Below are 22359 nucleotides of genomic sequence, written 5' to 3'. Positions count from 1 at the left end.
TGACTCTGGACCCCACGCCGAGGGAGCCGGCTCACTCAGATCTCTTGGATGCTGCCTCCTCTTCCTCTTCTTCCTCCTGCCCACCCTGCTCTCCCGAGCCTGGGAGAGAGGCACCAGGGCCTGAGCCCGCAGTGGCTGCTGTGGGAAACGGTGTGAACGGGGAGGGCAGGAGCGAGAAGGGACGCCTCTATTGCCCCACGTGCAAGGTGACAGTGAACTCCGCCTCCCAGCTTCAGGCTCACAACACAGGTCAGTGCCGTGCCCCTCTCCCTCCCCCACCACCCTCACCGCCCCCCCCCCCCCCAACCAGTCCAGGGAGGAGTGGGGCAGGGAGACCCCCTCCACAGCTGCAGGCAGGCTGGAGTTTCTGGGCACTTTGCCCAAGGGCTTCATGACAGAGGTGTTGTGTTCAGCTGTGATTGGGTGGTCATTTGGGGTCCTCCCACTAATGCTTGAAGCGGGAGAATTGGGAAGAGAAGTCTGTGGCAGCAGGAACTGAAGGGTCGCTGGGAGAAGGCAGGAAGCTCCTCCTCCATCTATCTTAGACCCAGAAGGAAAGCACTGAGATGGGAGCAAAGGGAAGCCACAAGGCTCCCCTGCAGGGAGCCGTTCTGGGGAGGCTGGGGGTGGGGGGGACAAGAGAAGCTGGGAGGCCCCTGCGGAGGTGGGGAAGAGAACGCTCAGGCGGCTGGAGGGGAGAGCGTGTGCAGGCGGCTTAAGGGGGCAGCCAGCCTGACCTGGTTCAGAGGCATCTCCCCTGCCCTGGAGCCCTTCTTGGGTGCTGACAGGCTGGGGCTGTTGTTCCTTCTCTCTCAGGAGCCAAGCACCGGTGGATGGTGGAAGGTCAGCGAGGTGCTCCTCGAAGGGGCCGGGGCCGCCCTGTGCCCCGGGGAGGTGGACACAAGGCCAAGAGAGTGGCAGGGGGCCAGGGCGGCCGACAGGGGCCCAGCCCCCCCTTTCACTGTGCCCTGTGTCAGCTCCAGGTCAATTCAGAGACCCAACTCAAGCAGGTGGGAGAAACCAGAGCAGGGCTGAGGGGTGGGACCGGTCCCAGGTGACAGGAGGGAGCCAGGGAGGAAGAAGAGGGAGGCTGGAGGGGCAGTGGGCTCCTGGAGGGGCCAAGGCTGGGTCTCACCTCCCCTTCCCACGGTGATACCCAGTAGGTGTGCATCCGACGTGTGACCCATGGGTGAGGAAGGGTTAGCTAGTGGAGGATGATAGTCATCTAGGGGTCCTTGGGCTTCCTTATCCTGTTGCCAGTTTGTCTGTCTGTCCATTAGCACCTGAGCAGCAGGAGGCACAAAGACCGCCTGGCTGGGAAGCCCCCCAAGCCCTCCAGCCAGCACAGCAAGCTGCAGAAACATGCAGCGCTGGCTGTGAGTATCCTCAAGGTATCTGTCTCCCGGCGACAGGGCTGGGCCCTGGGTCAAGAGGGGAGAGGATGGGCCAGAAAGGCAAGCTGGGGGGGACTGGTGGGGTGGGGCAGGAAGGAAGCCACCCCCCCTTTAAGGCTGCCTGGGCAGAGAGTCGGGCTGGGGTTTTGGACCATCTTGGGATCTGCCCAGTGGAATTTCCGGGGAGGTGGGCCGAGGATAGTAATCTCTGGGTCAAGAGCGAGGAGTGGGCGTGCATCTCCTAGAGACCATCTCTGCCCCCACCCCCCATAGCCTCCTTCCTCTGGGCAGGAAGACAGGTGCTGGAGAAAGCCCTTTGGAATGATGTTTTGGGGGTGGGAAGGGTTTAGGTTTGGAACCCTAAAAGGCACGTCTTTCCTGCAACAGAACGCCCAAGGATGGGGCCCCGGGAGGGCTGGGATTTTCCTGGGTCAGACTGTGTCCATTCTCTCTCCTCTGCAGTCGAAGCTAGCCTTGCAGAAGCAACTCACCAAGACACTTGCAGCCCGCTTCCTGCCCAGCCCGATCCCCGCCGCTGCCGCAGCCATCTGTGCGCTGCCAGGGCCCCTGGCCCTCAGGCCTGCCCCCACAGCAGCCACCACCCTCTTCCCAGCTCCCATCCTGGGCCCGGCTCTGTTTCGCACCCCAGCAGGAGCCGTCCGCCCTGCCACAGGGCCCATCGTTTTTGCCCCCTACTAGGCTTCCTGGGGAGGCCGGTGCTTGGCACCCAGCAGTCGCTGTCCTTGCCTCCTCTTCCCGAGATGCCTCAGTTTCCTCCATCCCCTAGGAGACTGCCATTTACAGCCAAAGCTTCCTGCCCAATCTAGGAAGAGCTGGGCTAGTTTTAAGGGCAGCTGCCCTTTGCCCAGTCTGGACTACGGATTCAACTACAACCCTCCTGGCCCAGGACCTTCCAACCCTCCTCTCCCCAGCCTCCTCAGGCTGGCACTGGGCTCCCCTGCATTGCCCAGCCTGATTTACAGGGAGCAAACTGAGAAATCCCAAAGATCTATGCAAAATCCTAGCCCCAGCCCCATGGTGCTCTCATTTCCCCCACCTGAGACCTAGAACCCCATGGTCAGAGGTCCTAGGAATCTTAACTTTGAGCCTGGCAAGAAGTCTAGAGAAGAGGCCCTCTCTCCATTCACTGGACTCTCTGGAGAATCACTGGAGGTGGCAGATGGGGTCTCAAGCTGGACAGGGTTCAAGGCTATCTGGACAAGGTGACCCTGGGGGAGTGGAAGAAGACTGTGGAGGAGAAAGGGGGGGCAGGGAGCAAAGCCAGGGTGGGGCTGGGGCTGAGAGATTTTGGGGTTCCTCTGCTGTGATCAGACAGGGCTGGGAGAGGGGTAGGGGAGGGTGATTTTCCGGCTGGGCCCAGTTTTAACAGAGGTCATCAATCCCACACAAGCTCTCTCCTCAGCCTTTCATTGATTTCTCCTGAACCCCAGCTGGGGGTGGAGGGTGGTGGTGGGCATTGGATCTTTCCAGACTATGGACCCAGCTAACACCAACCCCCCCTCCCCCAGGGCTCCCAAAAGAGTTTTCCCCTCAGGCTCCTCACCCCAAACCGGTCCCCAGCACTAAATCCAGCTTCCCCTCCTCCCAAGCAGAATCCTGCCCCCTCACTGTGAAGCTGAGTGTTGGGATCCAGGCTGACACACTCAAGACCCATTTTCATGCTGTCAAAGTTAATGTCACAACCTCCATCCCACCCCCCAGCACTGCTCTGTCACCCCACAATATGGGACTTTGCCAGTATCCACCTGTATCTTTTCCTTTTTTAGATATTTCCAATGGGAGGACAAGAAGGGGGGAGGGGAGGGGAACCTTTTGATAACAGTTGTGGTTTTATTGTGTCCAATGCATCAATAAATGAATTCAAGCCCGAGCCTGTAGATGCCCTAATTTGACTCACCCAGCCCTGCCCTATTCACCTCTCCCATCCCGGGGAGAAGGGGTGTGGACTAGAGGTCACCTGGCTCTGGCTCTGGTGTCTCATCTCTGCTGGGTGTGCACATTAGAAGCATGAAGTGGACACGGGAAGTCGTGGGTTACAAGCTCACTTGATAGCATGTTGAAAGTGTAACCACCCTTCTGAGCCCCGACAGATCTGTCAGCTCCTGAGAAGCTGCTACTGGTTTGCCTTGTTCTATTCAGGCATCTGAGGTAAGGAAGGGCTAGAGGAGCACCTTGTCCAGCCTTCACCATGGCAGCAGGCATATAAACACAGGTAATTTATAAATAGGAGTCCAGCTATCAGCTGAAAACAACCACAGGAAGGGGTGAAGGCCAGGCCCCACCGGGTGTGAGGTGGGCTGATCGGGCACTGGGCGGGCGGCCGCTCTGGCAGCTAGAGGCAGTGCACGCCTGCCCCCTGGTGGTTGGGGGAGAGCAGTGTCTCAGCCTCCAGGGCCAGTGGGCATAGCACCTTGAAGAGGGAGAAGCAAAGGGTACAGTAAGAGCCAGCCCCAAGCCACAGGTATTATAAAATCAGAGGGCTGGAAAGGATCCAGAAGATCATCTAAGCAACTCCCGTCACCTTACAGATGAGAAAACTGAAACCCAGAGAGAGGAAAGGACTTGCAGGGTCCCAAAGCCAGCTGGTGAAGCCCAGCCATCCTTCCTTTCCACCTCAGCCAATAAGGGCCATGTGCTCCCTGAGCAGGAAGAAGAAGCAAAACAATTGGGGGGTGGGGGGGGGGGGGAGTTAAAGCAGAAAATTACACTTCCCAGGAGGCTGGCTTCTTCCAGCCAAGGAGAGGACAGGAGAAAGGTGAGGGGGTCAGAGTTGGACACCAGCATGCACACACATGCACTTGTGCACACGTCTACATGCACATACATAATACCTGGACGCCCTTCCTCTGGAGTCCAGTCTGGTGCCATGAGTATGAGTGTGTGTGTGTGTGTCTGTCTGTCACTGGCAGAAAGCTCACAGGTGGGGGACCCCTGTGACAGGAACCAGAGCCTAGACTGGGCACTTGTGCATGGCAGCTCAGCTTCCCGTCCAGGGCAGGTGGAAAGGGACATTGACCACAACTGCCCCAGGTCATGGAGGGCAGGTATGATGAGAGCTGGTGGGGAGGGAGGCTTTGGGGGCACTAACCTAGATTATCTCCACTTCCCAAGGCTGGGAGGGAGCAAAAGCGACCTGAGCCTGGGACAGCCCAGCTGCCTGGCCTGGGAAGGACAGCTTGTCTAACCCCACCCCTGGATATATCTCCCAGAGCCCCAGAAGCTGGAAGGAGGCTGGGAAGGTGGAGGAAGGATGACAGGTCTTCAGCCATCCAAGGAGCCGCTGCCCTTGTTCTTGCGGCTGAGGGGGAAAGCAGACTTGCTCTGGGGCTGGGTCATCTTGCTGGCCAGGTAGACGAAGGGCTCCAGCAGAGAGCGGCGGTCAGCCACAGATACCTCCCACAGCTTCACCTTCTCGGACTTGGCCCAGTGCTGAGCCACGTCTGGGTCTACACGCCGCTGCTCCTGTAGGTCACACTTGTTGCCAAGGACCACGATGGTGACCTGGGGAAGAGGGACAGAGTAGAGGCCTGAGGATGTACCATGGGCCTCAGAGTTGGGTGTGAGGGTTGGCAACGACCTAGAAGTCCTAACAGAAGAAAAAGTCTCAATAGCTAACGTTTTGCCTCTTCTTATATAGGAAACAATGACTGGGGAGAGGGAGATGGTTGCTTTTTATTCTCCTTCCTCTGTTTAAGTTCTACCCTCCATCTGGCCCTCCCTCCAGGAGTTCTCTTATAAGCCCTGTGTCACCCGTGCCTGCTCATTACGAGCAATCAGTCTGTTTCTGGCTAAACAACTGGTGAGGGAACATTCCCCAAACACCTGCAGCTTAAAGGGGGATTTGGGAACAGAAGGATAAGAGCAAAGAACCATCATAAAGAAAGATCAGTGGGGGCTCCCAAAGTTAGGTCAGAAACCTCTAAAACTAAAGGAAAGCCTCTTTGGTTGAGCTGCCTCAACATACAGCCACCTGTAGGGGTGAAGACACCCTCCAGTGGCCTCCATCCCCCCTCTAGCTCCTACCCTACCTCCTGGGATAGGAATGAAAAATAGCCATGCCAGGCTCCCCAGAGCCAGCCCAGGGCCCACTCTTTCTCCTAACCCCACCCGTGGATATGTCTTTCAGAGCCCCAGAAGCTGGAATGAGGCTGGAAAGGTGGAGAAGGGATCCCCACACACACCTCCTTCTTGTCCTTGGATTTGTCGATCTCCTTCTTGAGCAGCTCTACACGCTGAAAGGACTCTCGGCTATCCGTGCTGTAGACCAGGACATAGCCGTCAGTGCAGGAGAAGCAGTGCCGGGGTAGCTCGGCCCCATCCCGGAGCCCCCGGGTGTCGTAGAAACGCACCTGCTCCCGCACCCCCCGGTCGGTCTCAATGGAGCCCACGTAGATGTCTTCCTGTGTCTCAATCATCTCAGAACCTGGGGCAAAATGAGGAAAAAACTTGTTTGTAGAAAGAAGGAAGATGGGAAACGTGGGTGACTGAGTATATCCTAACAGGCCAATCAGCCAGGGAAAGAAAGGAATGTGGGGCTGGGGACAGAGGGCCAGGGACTGACAGGCAAGACTGGATGACTTGGGGAACAGCATGGATCTCATGCTAACGCCATACTAAGCAAAAGCGTGACCTGAGAGCTTTTCCTTGCTATCTCAAATATTGGGTTTCCTCTTTCCAGATTTCAATATGCTGGGGTTAAGGTCGTTATGTAGATTTCACTCTTTGGGGGTACAATAACCATCAGCAGCAGCTTTTAGCCTTTTCATGTTATGATCACATCCTACTTATTCTTCCACCATGTCCCTACCCCCAACAACACTCACCTACTACATGGTTCCCATATAGAAGCTGCTCCAGGATTGAAGTTTTGCCCACAGATGCTTGACCACACACGACCACCTTGCAGCTCTTCCCCATGCTTAGCCTTCTGCCTTGAAGAAGAGAAGCACACTGGGTGAGGTGGGATGAAAACAGAGGGCAGATCTCCTATAACTGAGAGCCAGGTTCTGAACCTCAGAACTTCAGGGATTCAGCACTGTCTGTCCCCTACTGTGGTCAGGGTGTATTGGAGTGATGTGTCTCTGGCCGCTACTGGACAGTGGGCTGTACTTTACTCATCTTTGTCATTCCAAGCACCTGATCAGTAACTGGCTCAGAGCGGGTTTTCAGTAATTGTTGCCGTAAAGGGGGAAGAGAGTCTTTGGTTTAAAGGAACCACTGGCCGGGTTCCTTTCTGTGCACAGGATGTGGAAGACCAGTAGCTGGAGGGAGCTCCACTCAGCTTCCTGTCTTGAGCCATGCCTCCATGGAGAAATAAACAAGAATGCTATATTGTGTGGATTGGTCTTAAGCCGCTCTTCGTCTGGAGAGTGAGCTAATGAGAATGGGATTTTGCTTTCCTGTATGATTTATCTGGACAATTAATTCCCTCTAATTCCCAGTCAAGTCCATGGCTAAGATGAAGAACATCACACAAGAAAGAGTGAAAGAATCTAAGGGGAAAAGGAGAAAATCTGTGATGCCCTTGAACTCATAAGCCAAAATGAGGCTCAGACACAGAAACCTCCCGGACAGAGATCTTGTCGAAGGCATTCCAAACACAAGCTTCCCAGAAGAAACCCCAGACAAGGATTGCCTCAGAGAGCAGATACAGAGGGCACTCCCAAGAGGTGTCTTAAACAGAGACCTCTCGAGTAAACTCCCGATACAGACCGCCTCCCCGCTCGGGGACCCCGCTATTTGGGCCCCACAATGAAAGGATACCCCAAGTGAGACTGCTAGAGGGGCTTCCGCCACCGATTTACCCCCGAGGGGGCCCCTAGAGGGAATCGGAGGCAGAGACCCGCCACCTAAAGCGGCCCGGATGCGGTGACCGACCCTGGCCTGCCACCTCCGTACCTCCCGGAGCCCTCGCAGCACCCCGGCTGGGCCCCTCCAGGCGCGCCGGGACTAGGGGAGGGGCAGCACAGCCACAAGCACTCCGCTTTTCCTCCCGGGTCCTTCCAGGCTCCGTCTGGCCCCGCCCCCCAGCTTCCGTCCTTCAGGACCAATTCCGGCTGCAGCTTGCAGGAGCCGGGCACACAGCGCCCCCAGAGGCAGGAAGGGAGAATGACGGGGAGAAAGCTGGCACCAGGGCTGGCCGCACACGCGAGCACAAGGTTCTAGGCAACTTGGACACAGGGGGCTGGTGTCTCTAATGCCCAAATGTTCTTTCTCTAAAGGCTACCATAGTGCAGTAACGCTTCATTTATTCAATCGTTTATTAGTCAGATGTCTTCTGAGCAGCTACTCTGTGCCAGGTATAAAACCACATGCTGAGAAAAAATGTAATTAGACAAGGTTGCTGCTGCTCATGAGAACGTCACCGTCTAGAGGAGCTAGATATCTACAGGGCAGCATGGTAAAAACTATTTTGGAGGTGCTATGGGAGCATAGCAAAAAACATTGGACTTCAGGGACAGTGGGCATCACAGAAAACTTCCTGGAGGAGGTTATGCCTGTTTTGAGATTTTAAGGGTCTGGGAGGAAAGAGTGGAGGAAACATGGCAAAAGTCATGGCATTTTTCTGGAACTACAAGTGTTTTGGTTCAATGTTGTTGGTGGAAAGGAGGCAAATAATCGAAGACCTTGTGTGTTAGGTCAAAGAGTTCAAACTGTATCCTAACAGCAGTGGAAAGCCATTGACAGGTTTTATGCCAGTGAAGTGACATGATCATTTTTGCTTTTAGGAAGGTCATTGGCAGAAGAGTAAAGAATGGAGATGAGACAAGGGGCCAGTTAGGAGACTATGGTAGTATTCCAAGTTTTAAAAATAAAAATGAGGAGAGCCTGATTTGGTATGGAATGGAGACAGATAGATTTGGAAGACATTTGGTAGGAAAATCAACAAGATTTGGTGATAAATTGGGAGTCAGGAGTGAGAAAGGAGGCGTTCATGATGTCTCCTATCTTTCTAATTCGGTGGCCAATTGGTGAACCCACTTGACAAGATAAGGAATTCAGGAAAAGAGAAATAAGTAAAGCATTTGTTGTTGTTGTTGAGGAATGAGAGAATGACAAATTTGACTTAAATATAAATGTCTCCAGGATTTGTGAAACATACAAGACATCCAGTAGATAATTGGATATATTGATCTAGAACTCACAAGTGAGAGGTCTAGGTTGGAAATACTGACAAAGTTGAGGGTCATCTACAGCTCAAATGAAAGCTATGGGAGCAAATGAATTGGCTTAGATGCAAAGAACACACAGTGGGAAGATGGTCCACAGACAGGTTGGCTTCCTGCATTAGACCATAGATTGTGACCCATTGGCAGGCAGGGCAGGTGGTCTGTGAGTATCCGCCCAATCTAGCACACTCCCCAAGTAGGCCATTTGGAGAGACTAGTGAATGATTGGCTGGCTGAATGACTTCTCTTCCCACCCACTGAGCCTCTCCCAACCTTCTCTAGCCAGTGGTGGGTGTGGTTTCTGCTCCCTTAGCACTGCCATAGGCAGAGGCCTTTCAAGAAGCCTACTGAGGATGACACTATTTTACTGGAGGAAAGGAGTAGATCCTTTCCAAATTCACTTGTCCCCTTCTTTAGTTCTCAATTAAAAAGTTTTAACCTCAAACTCCTCCAATTTAATTTAACCTCAGAAAACCCCGGTTTTATTCAAACCCACGAATACTCTTGGTTCGAGTTCCCAGTCCAGACTGCATTCGGCAAAACAAGCGTGCTGAGCAGGGTGTTTCCATAAAGGATGAGTACTGGGGACACTATGGAGCAGGGACCTCACCCTGAGAGCTGCCTTATAAACTCCAGGGCAGGGTCTGGGGCGCCGTGCCACCCTTCCTAGGCTTAATGCTGAGATGGCACTCCCAGGCAGCTGACATGAAAGCAGCCTCATTAAAGGGTCAGCGTCATTAGGGTGATGAACCAGTTGTTGCTTGGAGATCCAGTGGGGATGAAAGGCGCGGGGTGAAGACGCCCTGCGTTCCCCTGGCTTGGTTGGGCAGGGCTTCCAAGGGCCGATGAAAGCTAGGGGAACTGGGCTCAAAGTGTCTCTTCTTGCCTTTCCCGGTAGGAAGCTGTGAACACACTCCAAGGTCAGGAAGGTAGTAGTGGGGCTCTTTCCCTCCAGAGTCCTGGGTCACCGAGTCCCCAACCCAACCCAGACTCTCCTGAACCTTACTGGAGACTCTCTAGGATTGGAAGTTGCTATGGCAACGAGGCTCTCAGAATACTGAGAAGAGCTCAGGCCTAGAGAGGCATCACCCTCTTGTAGCCCTCACTTCCGACGCACGGGTAAAGTGGCGCCTCCTACGCACAGGAACCGTCCCTGGGCCACCGGCCCGGCACGGAGACCACCGTGGACCTCCGGAGGCGGGAGGCCTCTCTGGCCCCAAGCGGAGCCTCTCGATGGTAGACGGGCCCGAGGGAGCCCCTCTGGGCGCAACGCCGCCGAGCTGCTCGATGCTCCAGCCGGAAGTGCTCTTCACCGCCTGCCTCCCACCCGCCTCTTTGGTCCCGGCGGTAAGATGGCGGCTGCCGCGGAGTGCGATGTGGTAATGGCGGCGACCGAGCCAGAGCTGCTCGACGACGAGGAAGCAAAGAGGTAACCGGGTAGCAGGGTAGTGGAAGGGGCGAGCTTCAGCTCCGTGGCCCCGGGAAACCCGTCCCTTCCGTGATGCAGCCCGTGTTGAGGCGACGCCCCGCCCTCCGCGACCCCCCCCCCCCATCTGAGATAAGTCCGGATGGACCCCCTGAAGGGGCGCTCCCGGAGGTCGGCCCTCCCCTCCTGCTTCCGCCTGGCTGGAGAGCTGAGGCACGGCCTGGTTCTCCAAGCAGGGAGGAATGTCGCCCTTAGTGTAGAGGCCGGGTCTCGGAGGGGACCTCAGAGGTCTGTTGTGGGGTGGGGGAGGCTGCGCGGCGACGATGACGACTTCCTTACATCGCCCCCGACCCCCGCCTGCTCTTGTTAACTTCTGTGCATTGTTGTCTGTCAGCATTTTGCATCTCCGAAGCCCGTGTTGTCCTCACCCCCTCTCCTCAGTAATGTATCCCAGCGACCACGAGCCTAGGTCCGAGAGTGTCTCCATTATTGACCTGGTGCCCCCTCCCCGTACCCCAGAAATCGGAGATGAGAGAGAAAGAAGGAAGAGTGAGGGGTTTGTCTCATGCTCTACACGTCAAACTCCGGCCCTTCCGTCCTTCCGGAGTAAGATCCTCATTCTTCCCAGGACTGTTCATTCTTAAGTTAAGCAGCAGAGAGGAAGGCAACTGCTTGGGCGCTGTTGGCACCGCTGGGCCGCCGCAGTGGCTCGAGATTGCCAGTCTGGACTAGCCAAGGGAGCTGCTGAGTGAGTGGTTTTCGAGAACACTCTGGATTCTGGCTACAGCTAAGGCAGGTTATTGGAACACAGTTGTGGGTAGTCATACTTGTCCTAATCCTGAAGGAGAATTAACGAAATGGTTCTGGAAGCGCGGGGCCCTTTCCTTATCAACTGCAGATTAATTGACTACAGTGCCCTCAGTCTCCTTCCCTTGCCTTTCTTATCTTTGTACCAAACCCTGTCTGTATGGCTTCATTCTGGCTGCATGAGATCTGAAACCAGGGTTCTGAGGATTTTTTATTATCCAAGTTAAAATACGGGGAGGTACTCAGGGTGGCAGAATGAATAGTTATCAAGCTTCAGGGTAGTTTACTGCAGCCTGTGTCTCAAGGTCTGTTGAGAACTGAGAGGCTTGACACAGTGTTGTAGTAAGTCCTTGGGACGATCAGAGAAGGCAGGACGCCAGAGTCTAGTCTCTTTCTCTTCTTGGTTTTGAGTTTTCACAGCGTACCTATTTCTCAGGTGTTGAGGATTAAGCATCATTAAGGAACTACACAACGGGAAACAACCGCCCCCGCCCCCTCCCCCTCCCCCTCCCCCTCCCGTACATACCGAGCTTACGTTAATTGCAAGGATTTACTTTACTTGGGATTATGAAGAATTCAGTGGGGTTTTTTTTTTGTTTTTGTTTTTGTTTTTGTTTTTTTTTTTGGTGCTATAGAGACTTGGGCTATGTGTAGTAATTTGAAAAAAACCTTCTCTTACATAATATAGATCTCTGATGTAGGGACTGTCCCTAATTTGGGTTTTACTTCACAGCCCTCTATCTGAAGCAGGTCCTTTTCCTTAAAAAACAGAAACAAAAACAAAACAAAAACAACACACAGCCTTAGAGGATATTCTAACATAAAATTATAGCAAATGAACCTGAAGATACATTAAGAAACACAAAATGGGTGATGCTGTAATGTGACCACATCACACAAAAACATGGTATTTGGTAGAAGAGGTGTCAATGTAGGTTAACTCTGCCTTATTACATGGAATTTAAGATGTCATCGATTGTAAAACGCACAGTTGTTTTATCTGCCACTAAGAAAAGATACATCCTTGCTAAATAGACTTCCATGTTACACATATTTATATAGCTCTCTTTTAGATACGGCTAAAAATGGATATTTATTATATATCACTTATGTGAGCCAATCAAAAGGAAAGTATAGTGAAATTAAAAAAAAAATTACAGTTTGACTTTCTGCCATATAAGGCATCCTTGGAGAGTAAGTAAGCACTGGAATCTAAAGAAAAAACCATGTTATGTATGGTTTTCCAATGCTGAAAATGGAGTGATGATGTAGAAGTTTTGGAGGAAGGTAGTTTTACATTTTTCATGTGTCCTGGAATCCTGTGTACCCATAGCAGAAGGCAGGGATAGTAACATCCCTTACAGATGCCCTTTACTATCTGGCTTGGTTAGTCATTTGGCCAAGTTTGTGTCTCTTATTACAGTCCTACTACCAGTTCACTTGGGGACACCGGAGTTGATGGGTCTCTTGGGTTGTTTTTGTGAAGTCCAGCAAGGAATCCTTCCTTCTGTGCATCTTGGTTCAAGGGCTTGCTGCTGCTGCTAAATTGTTATGGTCCCACAGCGGCAAAACGAGAGGAGCTTTCAAGACTTGGGGCCTCATGGTTGCAGCATTTTAAAGGGCTACATGTTTTATTTCATTAATTTTAGTGTCTCTAGAGAGAAAAGAAATGTACTTCAATTTTTTTTGCTTGTCACTCTGACAGAGTTCTTTTTCCTCCATAGCAGCTGAGAGGCTAAAATAAAAGATGTATTAGTTGGCATCCAAAATAGATCAGCGTTCTGAACATGAAGATTATTTATTTCTCTTGGCCCACCAAAACAGATAAAGCTACTTGGGGAGCCAGAGAGCTAAATTTCAGAGGTTTTACAATTCAGCTAATTTAATTTAATTTCAAGCCTTACATTTTCCTGGGAAGATGCTGATTACTTTATGTAATGTATGAATACCGGTCTTGAATGAAGGCTGTCTGGTCACATTTCCTGGGCTGGGGAGGTCACCGTAGGTAGTCTTTATTATGGTAATATCGAAGGATTTCAAGTCGTTCCTCCACAGAGGAAACACTTCTGTATCTCAGCGTATATCAGGCATGACTGGACAGTAGGGTCTGAAAGAAAACAGAAGCCATAGATTTAGAAGACAGAACATCCTTTTCTGATTCTTTGATAATCTTTTCCATATATGTGTGAATGCACGCAAGAACATTAGGTCCCTTCTTAGTATCCAGGTATTGTAAGCTCTGTAGAGTTTGCTTTTTATTTCTCTTCCTATTGCTGCTGGGAAGCACTGAACCCTGAATCCATATCCCAGGGTCTGCAGTAGGTGCTATTTATTTTACTACAGATTCCTGGCACATTTTGGTGTTTGTGGCCATAGCCGAAGAGCTTGTAGCGTTCGTTGTCTTCCCCAGCTCTTCTTCCTCACTTTGTTTTAAATTCTTAGACATTTATCTCTCTAAACTTTGTCTTCAAGGTCATGAAATGAAGCTAGACGTTTCAGTAAGCCTGCAAGCTGAATGGGATATTATCTTTGACCTTAAACCCAAATCAGTGAAAACACTGTTTGCAGCCTTCATTTTCATTTTGGTATACTCTAAGTGCGGGGTCAGTGGTGAAGAAATGAGAGGTGGGACAAATAAGTCATGGTTAAGGAATGGATAAACCTAGGAATACAGAATCCCAAACCAGCAAATGAATTGAATCTGATTTTAACAAGTGGCAAAATTGTTAAATCAGGGGCACGTGGCTGGCTCAGTGTCACTTTTGATCTCAGGGTCGAGTTCAAGCCCCACATTGGGTATAGAGATTACTTAAAAATAAAATCTTTAAAAAAATTGTTAAGTCATAACTAGAGCAAAGGTAGAGCACAGAGGAAGAGTCTCTCTGTCCTTGCTTTAATTCAGGTCCACGTACTAACCAGAACCAGATACCAACCAAATTGAGCCAAGTTGAATGGCAGTTGCTCTAGTGTCTAGTCCATTCCAACGACCAGAACTCTGATGGCTTAAAACCCAGGCTTTTTGAACATTCTAGCCAATCAGGGATGAGTGTAGCCATTGAAGCTAGTATTTTAAAAGTTTTTAAAAGCTGAGTACTGGGCACTTGCCTTTGCTTTTTTTCTCTAGGACTTTAGAAGATTGGAGAACAATGGTCAGCGGCTGCCTAGGTGCCTTGTGGTCTGATGCACAGTCCCTCTGAGAGCCCATTTCTCCCTTACTCCACTAATGTTTGGTCCCTTTTCTTCAGTGCTGAGTGATGTGGAAGTTACTTAGAGGTCATTCCAGGTATTCTTTTAAACTGTCTGAATTTCAGCAGTAAGACCGGATTCATCGTGCAAATTATCTCAGTGTTTATTCATTTTATTGGATTGACAATTTGTTTTCTTCCCCATCCAGATCAAAATAACAGTTCCTCTGTTTTATCCCACCATTGGCAGGGGGATGAATGTTTGAAGCTTTTGAGAATGAAAATATGAGGGGGAATATTCGACTTTCAAAGTCTAATTCTGACACCTAATATTCTGGTGTTGTGTGACTTAAAGTTTTTGTGGGGAAGCTAGATTGTCAGATCAACAAAGTGTTAACCATTTCTTCTGATTCTATTGTTAGCCTTTGGGGGAGGGGTGTATGAGGCAAGCAGCATTTTCTCTTGTTTTTGGTCTGTCCTGAGTTTTTCCTCTGGCAGTTGGAGATAGTCATCCTCCTGTTAAAATAAGGAACCAAGAGAACTCTGGAAGCAACATACCAGTTGACAACCTAGACTCCCCACTCTGGTTTTCATCTCTACCCACTCACTCCCCCCCTCCCCCCAAGAAAAAAACCTCAGCAGCTTTTTTCTTAATTATAGTTCCTAAGTTCTAGATTTTTGTTGTGTACTAATGTCCCCTTGAGGGAAATAGTGGGTCTCACAGAATGGGGAACCAAGGGATAGAAAATGGTGGGTTTGGGAGTGTGTTATGAAAACAAGCCTCTGGCTATTGCTGAAAGGCCAATGCCATGTGGACTCAAGAGTGGCTTCTGAGAAGCTTGTTTCCCCAGGTCTCCTCTTCCCCGGAGTAAAGAAGATTAGGTAGATGCCACAGATTGTGATACCTCCCATTTAAGGAACTAGCATGAATGTATTACGGTTGAGTCAGCTATTTCATATGACTATCTTTTCTGCCTGCATTAATGGGATTTCCGTCTGGATGGATCCATTAGTTGGTTGCCTTTCCCGCCCCCCCCCCCACTGAATAAGACATTGCCAACTCCATGGTGTTGCCTGGTGTCCTTCCCTGCTTGAGCAGTAGAGAGTGCTACTGCCTTGTGTAGCCTGTATCTGTGACTCCACTTGGTGCCTCTTGGTCCCTTCTGGTTCTGCCCCTGTTGAGGCTTCCCCCTGAATGTCCAGAAAGAGAACACTTTGAACTGGTATGTTGTTAATGAGTTTTCTTCATCTCGATCTCCTCTCTTTTAGGAGAAGGCTGGGTATTTTAATTGTGCTTTAAAGTGAAAGCAGAAGCTGTTTATTCTAAAGCAAATTGGGTAAAGGATGCTGGGTAGCCCACTTTTACCAACTGGTAGCCATTGGACTGCCCACCCTCTGTTTTCGCTGGACCATTATGAAGCCTTTATTCACACTCAGCATATAGCACTTGCATTTAGCAAGCACTGAATCTGTGGAATTGTTCCAAGTCATATGTGGCTTCCACCTATAAAACTTGTCGCTTCATCCCTAGACTAGTTACAAAAGAAAGAACAGTTTACTCATTTGGTGAGATGGAATAAAAGTAAGGCTCCTGGGCTCTTTTTACTTTATTGTCGTGGAGGTCAGAGAGAGTACAGCATGAAACAGGCCCATGACATGTCTTCGGGGACAAGAGGTCTTGGTCTGTGGGAAGGAGGAAGGAATTTCTACTCTGAGACTGGCCAAGATCCCGTAAATTCTAAAGGGTGGAGGACATTTCTAGATCAACGGGCAACTAGTAAACTTGACTGAAAAAAAGAAATGGGTGCAACAATCACAGAGTGAAGGTGACATTTTGGAATTAGTAATTATAATAAGATTGCATAAAGGTTGATTTATGGGCAATATAAAGTATTGTTAGTAGATATCTTTTTTTTTTTTTTAATGTTTATTTATTTTGAAATAGAGTGCAAGTCGGGGAGTGGCAGAGACTGAGGGAGACAGAGAATCCGAAGCAGGTTCCAGGCTCCAAGCTGTTAACGCAGAGCAGAGCCTGATACGGACTCAAACCCACCAACTGTGAGGTCATGACCTGAGCACAAGTCAGATGTTTAACCAGACTGAGCCACCCAGGTGCCCCTAGATATCTTTTTTTTAAGATTCTTTCTGCCAATAAAATAGTCTCCAAAATCAAAGGCCCTGAAACACTCCTTTGCTCTAACAAAAATCATCTTGTCCTGAGTTGTAATTTTAGCATTTAGATGTTTCTTCCACATTAAGAGTAGCAGAATATGTCAAGAAAATGCAAAAAAAAGAGGAGCAAAAAAAAAAAAAAAGATTCAAGCTTCTGCATTTCTTTTGATTTAAACTATTATAAATGGTTTTTGGAGAACTGAATGTTATTAAAAGTATATTATTGTAGCCAAATACTTGAAATAGATAAAAGCAGTCTGGTATGTTTTTGTCATACAAAAATCAGATTAGTGTTTCCTAGGTTGCAAATATTACAGAATAGTGACCTATGTTAGTCTGTATTTTTCATGCACTGAGGTAATTAAATCTTAAAATGATACGGTACAAGTGATGAAGCATCTCATTCCTCCTTTAATAATTCACAAATACTGAAACATGAAACAGTTCCAAAGAGAGCCAAGTCATTGAGGATGTTTTAAAAACTGCCACCCAGTGAATCCTGCATTAATGAAAGCGGATGAGTAAAATTCTCTGCATAACTCTTTCATTGCTAAAAGACAGACTAGTTTGCCTAAGGCAAAGATCTTGTTTAAGTGTTCAAGTTGGAATATTTAGAGAGAAAATGAAGATTTTTGTAGAGCATCTAATTGGGGTCATGTCGCAATGTCAGCTGCAGTGTTTTAAGGTATGTTTAATTTAGCTGAGCTGTAAATGTGCAAAGTTGACTGGTGATTGTAAGCCCTAGTTGTCTGACTTGATCACATAATGCTGAGCCCTACTAAGACCTGTGTGATACCAAATGATTCCCTTGGCCTTTTGTTGGAGTAATTAGCATCTGTGATGCTAAATTGGGAGAGAGAGTATAACTGCATGATCAGAGGACACACAGATTTTTCACACATGTGTAGTGTAGAAGAGCAGGTTATGAGGCTGCAGTTTGCTGAAGTTTGATGAAGTTATTTCCAAAAAATAAATACATTTTAAAAAAGCAAAGCAGACTAAGAGCAGAATGTAGTCTGCTTATCTGTATGTTTGAGAGAAGGCCTGCCGGCCCTCTGGTGCTATCCTGTTGTTTGGGACCCTCCCTATAACCTCCAAAGAGGATAGAGAGTTTTGAAAATCTTTCAGTGGCTCTTTTCACAGGAATTTGTTGCTGGCTGTTAAAGAGAAAGGACTGGTTTGGTGGAGGCTAGAGTCTTTCTTTCCCTGTGTCTCCTGGTGAGTCAGAGTGGCAAAGCTTATTCTGCTTAGAGATTGGGTGGGAAACTAGATAAATTAGTTTTAATCTAAAAACCTTGATGCCAGCTGACAGGATCTAGTGGGCAAGAAACACCAGACTGTTGGAGTTAGGGAATGCGTGCAGCTGCCTTGGATGCCTCTCCGGCTCTTCCTCTGCCGAAGGACATGTGATAGTATCACCATAACCACTTCAGGAGGCTAGGATCTTCCTTGGAAATGCTTTGAAAATCTGAAAAAGCACTAGAGATACAGTGTGGCTATTAATAGCTCCATCAGGTCAGTTAGGGCCAAGTCTATATTTTGATGTGATATTATATTTCAAGGTTTGATCTGAATTCCGTTTTGTGGCCTTAGAAAATAATTGGTAGCTTAATTAGTCCCTTTTGGAATCCTTTCCTCTTTTTGGTTAGTCCAGGTGAGCCTAATTAATCCTAATTCTTCTTTCTCAGTGCCCATGTGTTTTGGTAGGTACGTGTTGTAACCTCACTTTGTTACCCATCGACTCTGGCAGCAAGCGGTGTGACAGATACCAGTGCCAGATTGCCCTCAATTCCGGTGTTAACCAGCTCTTCTCCTTCTTTTCCAGTCCCACGCCTTTGACATCTCATCCTTCAGTCCCTTTGCTGTAAGGGCAACTTGAACAAGCTTCAGCCCTTTCTCAGACTCCCAGGGCAGGACTTGAATGGATTTGACCCTGGAATTGTTCCTGATGCAGCCTTGTTCAGTTCTTGCTGCTGCCATGCTGGATTCCAAAGATCCACTTTTTCCTCGACTGGTCTCACAGGGTCAGGCCCATTGGTTAAAGCTTGTCGCGTACTTGGTGGGGAGGTTCAAAATGGAGGAGGGACTCCACTTTGGGAGTTGGACCTGGAGGCAAAAAATAAGCCTTCAGCCTAAAAGCACTAAGTGCCCATTGTTTAGGCAGCTGTTAATCAACCATGTTTCTATGAAAATAAGTCCTTTTCATGAGGCAATTGTGTGGGAATAGCTAATTCTGGCCTGATGCTGTGCAGTGTGAGGTTAAAAACATGGTAACTTGTCACAACACAATTCTTCTTGTTCTTTCTGCTGTGGGCTGACTCTACATTACTCGCTTTGTTTGCTCTAGAATGGAATCTACTCACCATTTACTAAAATGAAATGCATTTCTTGGGGGAGGCAAAGTCCAGTTCACTAGGTCTTGCATCTTAAAGAGAAAGGAGCCCTGCTCTCTGTGACTAATTGTTAGGAATGTCATTTAGCTTGTTTAGATCCAGATTGTAGTCCTGGAGTTGGATTTTACATGCTGTGGCTATTTTATGTCTTAGTTTGAAGAAATTCACGCTCGTTGCCCATGTCTTGTTCCTAGCAAGACAGATTAATTTTTAAAGTCTTAGTTAGGCAATAGATAGAGATGAGCATTAGAGAGAAAGCTAAGCGTAGTAGATAGCTCAGCGCACAGGCTTTGAAATCTGACAGGTGTGGCTCCACATCCTGACCTTGGGCCAGTTTTTAACCTCTACCCCTTATTTTACTCCTATGAGAAATGGGAATAATGTGAAACACCTGATGGGAAGATAACATATGGAAAGTACCAGACTTCAGTAATTAATACTGACTTCCCACAGAAATCATCCTTTGCCTTTTTACTAAAAGCCAGTGCTGAACTTCCTTGTATCCATGGGTGTTAGTGTTTCAGGAAAGAAAGAGCACCTTTCTGTAGCTCTGCAGATTGCTTCACCTTTGACTAACAAGCTTTATACTGCTGATAGTGTCTGTTCACGTGCCTGGATGCCTTTGGCTTTCCTCTAGGATTTGCGTATTCTTAGCCACTAGCCTAAAAGAGGAGGCTAGATCTTTTCAGGTACATCTTCAGTGTTTGCTTTGAATTTACCACTTCACGTCTTCACAGTGGTTTGACTCAGCTTCTGGCATCCAGGGTTGGGGAAACCCTTTCTTCAGATCTCTTGGCATGTCTGCTCTTAAAAAATAGGCTCCTCATAGTTTTTATAGTGCCTTGCTTAATTTATAGAGTTACAGGATGGTGTCTGCCATGTAGAAAGGTTGCAGTTGGTCCTGTAAATCTTGCAGCTGGGGGATCTTTCTTGAGGACTTAATAACAGATGGCCTCTTTACAGCATTGTGACAGTTGGTGTAATAAAATTATTCAAACAGATTCATGTCCATCACAGTTTAAATCTGTCAGCATTTGTAGATCATTCCCATTTTGTTTTTCCTTTCTTCTGGCAGCCTTTTCACATTAGTAGGGCTTGCCAGAACAGTGATGGAGAAGAATAGAAAGGGAGAGGGCCTCAATCTAAAAGGAGAGCAGCTTTGCTACTTTGTAGTTTAAAATATGTAAATAAAAAAATCACAAATCTTCCCAATGCTGATGTCTGTAGAATCAAGCTGTAAACTCCCATACCATCACCAAAGTTAACTAGGTACTTTTGTCCTTGCTTCCCTTGAACTGCGTTCTCTTGTGTGTGTGTAGAGGACAGAAAAAGAAACAGATTCTTCCTTATAGCAAAAATGCTCAGATATTTAGTTATATTGCAGTAATCATTTTGGTAAAGAATTATCTTTGTCACTCAAAGATAATTGAGTCATTAGAATGATTTGGGGTATCTTTGATAGAGGTTAGTAGTTCTTTTGAAACATTGTTGGTCATGTCCTAATTCTAGTTCCTTGGTCTGGAGTAGAATTCTCACATAACATTGTTCCTTTTGGAAAGAACAATTTGTCTAATGGTACAGCTTCAAAAAATGGATCTTGGAGTAGGGCAAAAATTCTGATACTACCCACTTGGTGGTTATACAAGGTACAGTAGGAACGGTATAGGGGGCAGTAAGAACCCACCCAGATGTGATAGGCAGAGTGTCAGTAGATGGGTACTTCTCAAAGCATATCCCCGGCAGGCTGTACCTCCTATGTCCCTGTTACCCACGTTCTTGGTCTCTGCTGTCACTCAACTCCGTCCTCCATCTTAAACATCAATATGCTCTGCTTTTAACTCCTTTGCCACCTGCTTTTGCTCTGCTTGTCCTTTCAGTGACAAATGCATGAGCCAGTTTTCAAGAGAACAGATCATTAGAACTCTAAAGATGTGACCCATTTCACATTAAGAAGTCATTGCCCCAGAATGGAATGATCTGTAACTGATTTTTTATGGTTGCTAAAGAGGCAGAAGTTGTGGCACAGTGGAAAGGAAATAAATAGAAAAATTCTGGGGCTCCTGGCTGGCTCTGTTGGAGGAACATGCAACTCTTGATCTCGGGATCACGAATTCAGGCTCCATGTTGGGTGTAGAGATTACTTAGGTAGGTAGATAGATAGATAGATAGATAGATAAACTTTAAAAAATTTTTTAGTTTCTGTGAGAGGATGTCTAAATTTGCCTGTTGTATGGGGTGTGACTGTAGGCCAGAATAGTGAGGAAAGGCAGGCAACACAAGAGGGGTTTTCTTCATTTAGTTTAAACGTATCTGACCAAAAAAAGCCCCCCCAAAAAACAGCATCGAACAAATCTATAAATTCCTTCAAGTATCGCACTAACTTTCAGCTCAATATGCCCAGAGCTGTAGACCAAAGATTGCTCCCATGAGATTACAGAGGTTATTCCCTGTGTAAAATAACGTGCCCTTCTTTCTCTTTCCTTTTCAGGGAAGCAGAGTCTTTCAAGGAACAAGGAAATGCATACTATGCCAAGAAAGATTACAATGAAGCTTATAACTATTATACAAAAGCCATAGGTGAGAAGGACCTACTGCCTATGCTGAAAGATAAATTTGCTGAATACCATTATAAGTAGCCCCTCTCGAAGAAGTAGCCTTTGGCGTAGTGGGTTCATAACTGTTATGAACTCTTTTGGACTTAATGGCATGTGAACTCTTTTGGACTTAATGGCTTCATGAGGGATGACGCTTTCTAGCTCAAATGGGTAGTTTAAAGGCAATTCCAGAAATTCTAGATCTAATGGCAAAAAGATAACCGCCTAAATGCATCTCAGCCATTTCCAGTTCATTTAACTTTCTTAGAAAATGGCCCTTGTAGATATTATCAAGCCTTAACTACTTCCGTGCTCAATTTGCCAGCATATTTTAATCCCATGTCAGCATGTTTCTCACCTAACTTGCTTACAGGTTCTCTACCCCTAATTCAACAAATGCAAATTCATTTTCATGTCTTATTACATAAAATACAATTCATTAAGAAGATGAATATGCTGACATCTCCCATCTTTATCCTGAAAAGATAGTCAGAGCACTTTAAAGCTAAGTGTAAATTATTTTTAAGCAACTTCCTTTTTCATTGGTTGCACCATTGCTGCTGTCCATTTGCACAAGTAGTCAAAAATTTGGCCATGGCCTTTTAAACAGAGTATGTCTGCATTCCTGTTAGAGTTTGATTGCCCTAATACAGTTCTGAGGGAGATGGCCCCGCAGTTTTTGAGGCAGTGACTTGGCTAAGCTGTATTTTACTTTCTTCTGCCCTTCCTGTAGATATGTGTCCTAAAAATGCTAGCTATTATGGGAATCGAGCAGCCACCTTGATGATGCTTGGAAAGTTCCGGGAAGCTCTTGGAGATGCACAGCAGTCCGTGAGGTTGGATGACAGTTTCGTCCGGGTACGTGATGTGACCACTTGGCTGGGGCAGTGGGGCAGCAGTTGGGGGGGATTGACTGGGGAGAAATGGTTGGGGAAGGATCAGCTGGGGAGGACCGGTTGTTTCAATTAAATTCTCTGTCCTAGAGCTTCTCAGTCTAGACACTGTAGACATTTGGGACCAGATCATTCTTTGTCATGGGGGGCTATCCTGTGCATTATATGATGTTTAGCAACATCCCTGGCCCTTAACCACTGGGTATAAGTAGCACCCCCCCACCCCCACCCTGGCCCCAGTGGTGACAACCAAAAATGTCTCTAACATTGCTAACCATCTAACCATGCCATGGAGGGCAGAATCT

At 48.0% G+C, this 22359-nt stretch overlaps 3 protein-coding genes across 9 annotated transcripts in view; 2 read left to right on the top strand and 1 right to left on the bottom strand.

Moving 5' to 3' along the window:
- LOC132687632 (uncharacterized protein C17orf113) overlaps positions 1-2519 on the top strand; it is a 49969-nt gene extending 47450 nt beyond the window's left edge. For 3 of the 4 annotated variants that reach the window (XM_060646072.3, XM_060646070.3, XM_060646068.3), the window contains 4 exons: positions 1-249; positions 817-1010; positions 1281-1391; positions 1857-2519. The exon at positions 1-249 is cut by the window's left edge and continues 45 nt beyond it. In XM_060646072.3, coding sequence (XP_060502055.1) covers positions 1-249; positions 817-1010; positions 1281-1391; positions 1857-2093 — 791 coding nt within the window. In that variant the 3' untranslated portion in view covers positions 2094-2519. The remainder of the gene's footprint in view (positions 250-816; positions 1011-1280; positions 1392-1856) is intronic. The other variant, XM_060646071.3, reaches the window with a different exon arrangement.
- Positions 2520-3225: 706 nt separating this feature from the next.
- On the bottom strand, positions 3226-7444 carry NKIRAS2 (NFKB inhibitor interacting Ras like 2). Of its 2 annotated transcripts, none has more exons than XM_060646073.2 (4): positions 7314-7444; positions 6239-6346; positions 5597-5838; positions 3226-4916 (listed from the first exon to the last, which is right to left on the bottom strand). In XM_060646073.2, exons 2-4 carry the CDS (start codon positions 6330-6332, stop codon positions 4677-4679), a joined length of 576 nt encoding a protein of 191 aa, XP_060502056.1. In that variant the 5' UTR covers positions 6333-6346; positions 7314-7444; the 3' UTR covers positions 3226-4676. The 2 variants fall into 2 exon arrangements, with proteins under 2 accessions (XP_060502056.1, XP_060502057.1); XM_060646074.2 differs by having other exon boundaries at positions 6239-6342.
- Positions 7445-9733: 2289 nt separating this feature from the next.
- DNAJC7 (DnaJ heat shock protein family (Hsp40) member C7) overlaps positions 9734-22359 on the top strand; it is a 29456-nt gene continuing 16830 nt past the window's right edge. The window contains exons 1-4 of one of the 3 annotated variants that reach the window (XM_060646077.2): positions 9736-10013; positions 13942-14100; positions 21056-21144; positions 21895-22019. In XM_060646077.2, the coding sequence (XP_060502060.1) occupies positions 14072-14100; positions 21056-21144; positions 21895-22019 (243 nt within the window). In that variant the 5' untranslated portion in view covers positions 9736-10013; positions 13942-14071. Of the gene's footprint in view, positions 10014-13941; positions 14101-18068; positions 18199-21055; positions 21145-21894; positions 22020-22359 lie in introns of those variants that run through there. The other 2 variants (XM_060646076.3, XM_060646078.3) reach the window with 2 other exon arrangements.

The sequence above is a fragment of the Panthera onca genome, chromosome E1 (genome assembly GCF_046562875.1).
Source record: "Panthera onca isolate mPanOnc1 chromosome E1, mPanOnc1 haplotype 2, whole genome shotgun sequence".
In the NCBI taxonomy this organism is placed as follows: domain Eukaryota; kingdom Metazoa; phylum Chordata; class Mammalia; order Carnivora; family Felidae; genus Panthera; species Panthera onca.
Note: the sequence above shows the minus strand (reverse complement) of the source record. Positions and strands in the feature narration are given on the sequence as shown.